Source organism: Rhagoletis zephyria, unplaced genomic scaffold, assembly GCF_001687245.7.
Source record: "Rhagoletis zephyria isolate East Lansing unplaced genomic scaffold, Rhagoletis_zephyria_1.1 Rzeph_scaffold_19293, whole genome shotgun sequence".
Classification (NCBI taxonomy): domain Eukaryota; kingdom Metazoa; phylum Arthropoda; class Insecta; order Diptera; family Tephritidae; genus Rhagoletis; species Rhagoletis zephyria.
Window position 1 is genome coordinate 429 of NW_016176353.1, and position 8,852 is coordinate 9,280.

Consider the following 8,852-nt stretch of genomic DNA (forward strand, 5'->3'; position numbering starts at 1 on the left):
GAGTGTGAGAAAATGAGCTAAGCTATTTGTTTTTTGTTTAAATTTTCATCTTTTACTTATGCTGTTTCTCTTTATATAAAAATCAATTTCAATATAAAGTTAATTTTTTTTATCGCAAGCACTTTTAATTACCTACATATACATATTTTTCGTTTTGCATTCTCTACGCGTTTTTATGTAAATACAAAGGTTACTTGACTCTACATCAATGCTTGTTCGTCTTGCTCTTCTTCTTCTTCTTTGTTTTATTATATATGTATGTATGTACTTATGTAAATGTAGCTGTTTGCTTTAAATATATGTTGTATATTTTTACTTGTGTAAAGTAATGCTTTAAGTAAATGAAAATCATAAGTTTGAGATATCCTTTCTTACTTAACACTCTGGTGTTGCTTCACCTCTTGCGCTCGTTGTTCGGTCGCTTTTGGCTACATACATACATATGTACATATGTATATATGTATGTATGTATAAGAAATCCCAATTTATCTGCTCCAAATCATTCCTGCTGTTGAGCGTTTTTTTTTTCAAAACTCTGCCATTAAGTTTTATTTCGCTTAGAATACCAGCATTTGATCGGCACTTCCTTCCGCACTGTCATCGTCGTCGGTATCCTCATCTTCATCGTCGGAGGTGAGCGATGAGGCATTATTCACAACAGACTCTGTGTCAACAAAGGAAATAGAGAAAGAAGAAAAGAAAACAAAAATTACCTTGTAGTGAAATGGGAATGCCGAGAGCTAAAAAGTTGTGCTGGCACATTAGTTAGTCAGTTTGACAGATTTGATTGGCTTAAAAGTTAAATTCGATCTTCCCTATGCGGCGGAAGAACACTATTTTTACTTCTATACGAAAGTATGTATATGTACATGAATGAGATTTACGCCTACTGGCTTTGCGGCGGCGGCGTGGTCAACTACAAAAAGAATAGGCGGCGGCGGCGGCGACGCCGGCGCTACTGCCCATAAGGCAGACTCCATGAGACTAGTTATCTTATCATGTCATCTCGTCAGCGTTAGGCATTCGCCATGCCAATCCAGGTTATAGTTCTACTTAATTCATTCTTGAATTGGTTTTAAATTTAAATATTGTTACTTCCTACTTGAATCAAAAAACATATCCGAAGATGCCAGATCTTTCATTGCTTTCTTTATTATTTAAAATTAATCTTATTATAGATTTCCGGACCCGCAGTACAATTCTGAAAAACCTCGAGGTGGGCGGGTTCGGTACTTAAAAATTTTACTTTGGGATGGGCGGATCGGAATTGAATATTTAGTCTCGTGCCCATCCCTAGTATATACATACATACATGGTTCTCCATGTTCTCTACAGATCCATAAAAAAATTGAAAAAAAAAATTAAGTTATTGGATTAATTTCTGTCGCTATTAAAATTTTTTGTAATAATCTTATCTGCCGTTATGTTAAACTACGGAGTTCTTACGAATGCTAACGCAATTTTCACATAGTCATCTAGTACTTATATACGTATGTGGGACCTCACAATAAAATACGAATGTAAAAATTAGCCAAAAAAAGGTTTCGATTTTTATTAAATGTCTGATTTAAAAATATTCAACTCTTTATAAAAAAAGTACACAAGGAAATCAACTGGTTTTCTTTTACCTCCAATAGTTCAGAAGTTAGATGCAAAGGCCACTTCTGCTAAAACTGCTTTCTGAGATGTAAGCGTTAAAGTTTTTGACGTGTGATAACTTCCCTGTTGTTGTAGTATATAAATAAATAGTATTGAAAAAAAAAATTGACTACAGTGAAAAAAAAATCGTCAGATTACTAAGGTTCGATCCTAATTTAACTGCAATAAATGCTTTCGATCGAAAAACTTGGTTCCTATGTTTTTTCTGAGTTACGCTTTTTTGGAAAAATAGGTAAAAAAAATTCCTTTAAAAATGTTATTTTTATATTGTAAAATAGCGTTATTTATACGAGTAGTAGTTCCTTTAAACGAAGAATTTCAATGTGCATACATCATGAAAATTCCGTGCAAAATTCCTTAAGTGGCGATATTTTCGTAGCTCGCCTACAACACAGAGAAAACGTCTTTGAATTGGTTGAAAAATGTGTTTAATAAGCCACATAAAGGTGCGCTGAGCCTGCAGTGAAAAGCCAAGCCAGTTAGAAAAAAAATACTAGTTGATTAACTAGTATGTGCCTACCAGTTCGACAATTTCGAAAACCTTAAGCGGTTAGCGACATCTGCCTTTGAATGGCCAAGGCCAAAAATAAAATGCAATTAATTGCTTTTCTTACAAAAGTCGGCTGTGGAATCACGTGAAGACTACTGGTTCTGGTTCTAAGATCGAAAGTTCGAGGCCGCTTGTAGGTGGTTAACATTTTTAAAGTTAAATCAATGTAATAGAATTGTTTCTGCTCTCGTTTTAAAGGTAATACAAACTTGACAAGGGATGACGGAAATTCGTTCCAAAATAAATCGTAATACAATACCTCTAATTAATCTTGAAAGATCCTGAGTGATGCCAGATTGTGGGTAATTTCCCCCATTTCAAATAAAGAAGGGATTTTCATTTAACACAATTGTCGATGATACCTCAGTTTCGTCATTTGTTTATTAGGGTGTAACGATTTACAAATGCATTCCGGTGCAGTAAGAGAACATCCAAATGTGAAGGGTACTAATAGACACAGACCGTTTTGTAGTATCACCGATGATAAGAAATAATCTTTTCAATTGTAACTGGTGTTTAATGTGAAAAGCGGAAAAAATTATCTGATAAAATGTTAAATAGTACACGTACATACATATGTATATAAAATAACGGTTGCTTTTGAATCAAAAAAGTCAAGTGTTCCAACGTTAAAGACACCAAATAAAATAATTTGTAACAGTGATAGATTTAAGAATTGCCAGTAATTATTCAACGTTAAAAAACAAAAAAAAAAACGGTTTTTTTCAAAATCTTGGTTTTTAATAAACACACATTCTTTTAGGCCTTAAGTGAGTAATCTACCGACCATTGAATTTCGAACGAATATTATATGTATATGTATATTAAGGTAACTACATGAGTGTTATTTCATTACTACTGAAGTATATGCTTTGAATTCTTTGGGAATTTTGTGGGATACATTTTTAAGATGTGGATAATTGAGGGATTTTTTCCCAATTTTTGTGGGCAATTTTACAGAGATTGTCTGGCATCACTGCCTGAGATTTTCAAAATAGTGTTTTTTAAAGACTTTAATTTCTTGATCTTAAATATTTTTTTTCAAACTCTAAATTGAAAATTAATTTTAATTTAATAATATCTACTTGTTTACCAAAACTTTATTAAGAGTTTGCAAGAAACTTTTCGATAGTTCAAAAATTCAATTCAAATATCTTACAAAAAACCTCTCGAGGTCAGGTATTGGTATTGCATAAAAAATTAGCTAACATTTTTAATAAATTTTTGCTTTTACAATTATTTTTTATTTATTTAAAAATTCTATAATTTTTTTATTTCATAATTTTTTATCTATATTTTCTTTATAGCCCTCAACAACAGCTTTAAAACGAGACCAGAATCATTTTTGTAACTGCATATTACTATCTTCAAAAAAGATTTCAAACACCTGGAAATGGTGAAATTTATAATTTTGCATAATTAAAGAAAAATTAGTTTTTTCCTTTGGCAGAGCTTAGATATTTGATAAACGAAGAGTCCTGACCAAAATTTAACCTAATCAAAATTGGTCAATTCCAACCATTTGTCGATTTGACATGGATTGATCCTTAGGTACACAGTTTTGATTTAACAAGGTTTAGAAAAAAGTTGATTCCATTTTACACGATTTTATTAGATTTAGCACGACTAAAAAAGCCCCTTAATCGAAATTTTAATGAAACAATTTTTTTGGGTGATATAATAATTGTGGCGAACTAGCGGCGAAAATAAAAAATTAAGGTATATTCCAAAGCGAATCTATAAAATGTGGTGCTACCGGCGAATTTATATTTTCGCTACGATTGTACTGATTGTTAAAAATAAATGTAAATGTGTTCGTTGTAAATTGTTGTAATACGAATTCGCCTTGTTTAGAACAAACACATAATGTTGACAATCTGTAAAACTGCAGCGAAAATCTAATTCGCCAGTACCACCACCTTGTATAGACTCGTCTTGGCATCATCACTGCCGCATTTTCGCCGTTGGATTCGTCGGATCTGTCAAAATATTGTGAATGTTACTGCCATCCCTATATCGGCGCCTCAAGCGCCAAGCAACTGTTAAAAATCCTCATGCCTATACAATTTGTATGAAAAATCCCACAATAACGCGGCCCTTACGCCGAGCAAATGGAATTTTCAATTTTGACAGGGCGTTACGTGATAAAGTTGGTTGCAGAAGACGGAAAGAAAGAGAAATGACAAAAAGGTGAAAGGGGAAATGAAAATAAAAACGAGAGGACTTGAGAAAACGTCAAAAATTACGCCGCGTTGATTTGGGGATAGCGCGCGCTGACACTCGTTGACAAATGGAAAACGCAACGCTTAGCGCTCCAATTTAGGGACGGCAGTTATTTACATCCGCTTCGCCAAAGACATTCGCTTCACAACACATAAAACCGTAAACTTTTCGAAATCTGTTTAGGGAATATCCCTTTCTAATTTGTTTTCATAGCAGGTTAAGTATGTCTATTTTTGTATTGTTGTACATAAAAACTTAATAATATATATTTTTTTTTGTATGAATAATTTATTTTAATTAACCTTTTTTCTATGTAATTCAGGTCCTTTTTTACACAGTTTTTCTTATACGCGGTTTTGTCTGGAACGTATAAAAACCGAATAAAGTATATATCACCATTCAATATAAAAAAATGTCGCCATTGTGAGGTATATACCACTTGTTTTATTCCCTTTCAAGCATCGCCCCGATGGTATTGAAAAACTCTACATTGACTAACTCTGTGGTCATTAAATGCTTATAATAAGCAACTCAAAGGTCAACTTAAGCGTTCCATATGTTTTGCGTAATTTCCAAAAGCATAGATATTTGGTAAATCTTAACCATGTTTGTTGCCACTTAAACATAGCATCTGTGAATATAATTGGAAACTTTGGTTAATTCGAGTAACTTGTACGCCGGCACACTTGCATACTCGTAGTTTGTACTTCACCCATAAACTTGTGGGAAATCGGCAATCAGCAAGTCACTTGTGCCCCAGCAATATTTCCTTGGCACAAATCACTTCCAATGCAGAAGGGACATTTAATATTAGCAGCGTTATTAACCTTCGGCACCATAAGCCTACTAATTAATGCCCAAGCGGCTAGTGGACAACAAGACAGCTGCCAGCCATTGCCAAGCAATTAACTATGCAAGACGTTTAAACTCGAAAGTTCTGCAACTGCCAACCTATACTCTTCAGCTTGCTGAAGCCTGCAAACTTAAAACTTTCTTTGGAATACTAAGTATGCACCCATGCGGATTTTTTCTTTGGTTTATAATTATTTGTAAAGTCATGTTCTTCCATTCACGCATACCTACATACTACCATGTACATACTCGCTAACTATAAGCCAATCGAATAACATGCCTATTTACTTACTAACCAATTTACCTGTGCCTTGATGTGAACAAATGAATTTGCAAATTTGTCATGCAACAACTTACCACAGTTGGGTTTGCCTCGGGTGCGTGTGTTGGCGAATTCGACTCCATGCTTGTCCACACACCAGCAAACGCCGACGGAGTTGTGACACTGGGTAGGCTTATAGAAGCCCTGAACATCGCAATCCGGTGCATAGGCGCCTTAAGTGACAAAGTAGGCGATAGAGGAATTGACAAGGGAAGCATTAAACCGTAATTAGATTTGTATGTTAAAGTTATTGCGGAAGTTGAAAGTGGCTTTTTGATTAGATATATAAAATGTATAAAGCACAAGCGGATAAAAAAATGTTGTAATTAAGATTAACAACTAAAAAGCATTAAAGTGTGCTTAGAAGTAAAAGGAAAATATATTTGAGAAAGTAATATATGTAAATACAAGTATATATATATGTGTAAGTAGTATAACTCGAAAATTTTGAAAAAAATTGAATAAGCTCCATTTAAAATTAATGGTAATTCGGGCTGTACATTAAATATTTATATATTACTAAGCGTATTCGAAAGCGTCTTAAAATCTCTATGCATTTATGTACATAGTTCTGAAAAGTGAAAGCACCATAATGCAGTGTAAAGTGCAAAAAAGTTTAAGCTTCAAAACAGTTGTTTAAAAATTTTACTAAATTTATTTTGAGTGTGCGTATTATGTATGTAGTGTAGTAAGTGGTATTTCAACAAGAGTTTTCATACATATATGCATATACATACCTACATATCTATATAAAATACAAGTTTTTTTTTGCCTTTTATCCTACACAAATTGAAAGAAGGAAATCAAGGCGATATCAATATTCGATCTGGGGTCTGTAAAACAAAGTTTATAATTGCAACAAGTCTACAAGTTATTATACTATTTTGTACACTTGTAACTACCAGCGAAATATTTATTCTACACTTGTAAATGTACCTTCTACAAGCATTTGTAGATGCATTTCGATTTGCGCTTTGATATAAAAATTTTGAATAGCATTGATTTTGCTATTTACAAGCTAGAGCTCTTGTTAAAAATCGACTATCCGGCTACTCGGTTCGATTAGCAACTTTTTTGCCGGTTGATAGACGAATTTCAATAATTCGATTATTTGCGCGCATTCGACTAACCGTTCACTATCGAGTAGACTAACCGAAATGATTCGAATAGTGATAGTTTTTCACCAGAAATTCGACTAGTTGTTTGTGTGCGGTTAGTTGAAAAAGACGAAAAGAAACGGTTAGTCGATTATTTTTTGAAGTCAAAATAAAAAAATATATACATATATGACTAAAAATGCATATTATATTTGCGCTAAAAATTAACTTAAAAACAATATTAACAAAAAAGTTTTGATGGGGATTTTAGTAGCGTAATGTCTTGTAACAACGTGACGTCAGATAAAAAAGCAGGAAAAATTTTTGCATTTTGAAACTTGGAAAATTAACCTCAAATATTTCAAATACTACTTCAAATAGTGTTGATCAAGTCCGAGAGTTTTCAAATCTTGACGCTTTCGTTTAATTTTATAACATTTCGTCATGCCAAGCCGGATTGGAATGGCCATATATGTACGCACCTTTCCTCAGCCATATTAAAAACTATTTTTATTATAAAGTACAATATAATATTAATAGCATTAACTTTGTAATGCACCTTTGCGATTCGATACGATACAAGGGTTCTGGTACTCGATTGCAAAAATTATCGCTTGAAAACTATCGCTTAAAAAGTATCGGTATCGAATGGAAAAAATATTGATATGGTATCGTATCGAAATTCCTTGTCCCTATTAACAAGAGTTCTATTACGAGCATTTGTTTTCGGCGGACGTATAGCACTTGCGGTGAAAAATAACACATATATTATTAACTAAAAATGCCTGCAGAGAAAACAATGTAGAAAGCAGTTGCATTATTTACAAAAAGTGAAAGAAAATAAAGAAATTCTAAGAAACCATAGCATCGAATTATTTTACTACCGATTACTACCGATGGGCCTATATCTTCAAGCACAGTTTCACACTGTTCTCGATTCCGTCTGAACCTGAGAAAGTATTAATTCTCTCTCGATATCGATACACTGTAGGAACGTTTTCGTTTTCACTTTGGGAAGCACTTGACCACATATCGACAGAAAAATGGTATGCTAACGGCAAAATACATACTTCACTAAACTGAATCTACTCAGCGTTCGAGATAGGTAGATTATTGTTTACAATTGTTGAATAATCCGTAACACAACTGAACAAGTGTGTTCGCTCTGTTACGGAAATAGACTAAAATTTTACAAAGAGTTCAGTAATTACAAGTGCGCCACTTACAACTACAAGTTGCTTTGTATTACAAAATATCTACACTTGTTTAACTGTTTTGGCATAGGAGAGGACTTTTTCACAAAATCCTTTAAGAAACTATTATTATTTATAAAAAAAAACTCAATTTTTGGAGGTATTTTCAAATCGGTCCAGCTAACTTTAATCTTAATAATTTTCCGAAATATTTTGGTCGAACAAAATTTGCAGAAGAAATTATACAAACGGGCCAATACAAACTGAAATCACTTGTTGAAATACCTTTTAATCTGTTTTTTTTTTTCAAATATTTACTACTAGCTAACTATTTACTACTAGCCAGTGTGTGTGTGTGTGTGTGCCTTCGTTTAGTTTGGCGATTTCTACTCTCTTGTCTTTTTCATTTTCTCTATGTGTAGCAGTTAGAAAACGAGGAATTTAAAGAAATAAATCATTTAAANCTTCGTTTAGTTTGGCGATTTCTACTCTCTTGTCTTTTTCATTTTCTCTATGTGTAGCAGTTAGAAAACGAGGAATTTAAAGAAATAAATCATTTAAAGAAATAAAAGTCCACCTGTACCTATCTCACCTGCAAAGTCGCCAGCGATTCTTCGTCGAACCGCGGCGCATGGGCGATCGGTCTTCTCGAAGCAACGGCACCATTCGCGCGTATTAATCGAATTGTCCTGATCAAGATCGCAAGTATCGATGAATGGTTTAATGCAGCGCTCATTCTGATCATGTTCCAAATCGTACATTTCCTGTAGCGACAAATAGCCATCGTTGTTCAAATCCAAATGACCAAACATCCATTTAGCTTCGGTCTTGCAAGCGGGTGGGAAATGCGCCTTCGATTTTTGGCTATGCTGACGGCGTTTCTTGCTGTCAGCCATTATGACAGAAAACCAATCAAGCAGGCGATTGCCGATAGCGGTCAGCTGTTGTGGTTTACA

At 33.7% G+C, this 8,852-nt stretch overlaps 1 protein-coding gene across 2 annotated transcripts; it reads right to left on the reverse strand.

Annotated features, from left to right (window-relative positions):
• Positions 1-518: 518 nt before the first annotated feature.
• On the reverse strand, positions 519-8,845 carry LOC108380458 (testican-3-like). Of its 2 annotated transcripts, none has more exons than XM_017636829.1 (3): positions 8,489-8,845; positions 5,642-5,779; positions 519-664 (listed from the first exon to the last, which is right to left on the reverse strand). In XM_017636829.1, exons 1-3 carry the CDS (start codon positions 8,790-8,792, stop codon positions 558-560), a joined length of 549 nt encoding a protein of 182 aa, XP_017492318.1. In that variant the 5' UTR covers positions 8,793-8,845; the 3' UTR covers positions 519-557. The 2 variants fall into 2 exon arrangements, with proteins under 2 accessions (XP_017492318.1, XP_017492317.1); XM_017636828.1 differs by having other exon boundaries at positions 8,480-8,845.
• Positions 8,846-8,852: the final 7 nt, after the last annotated feature.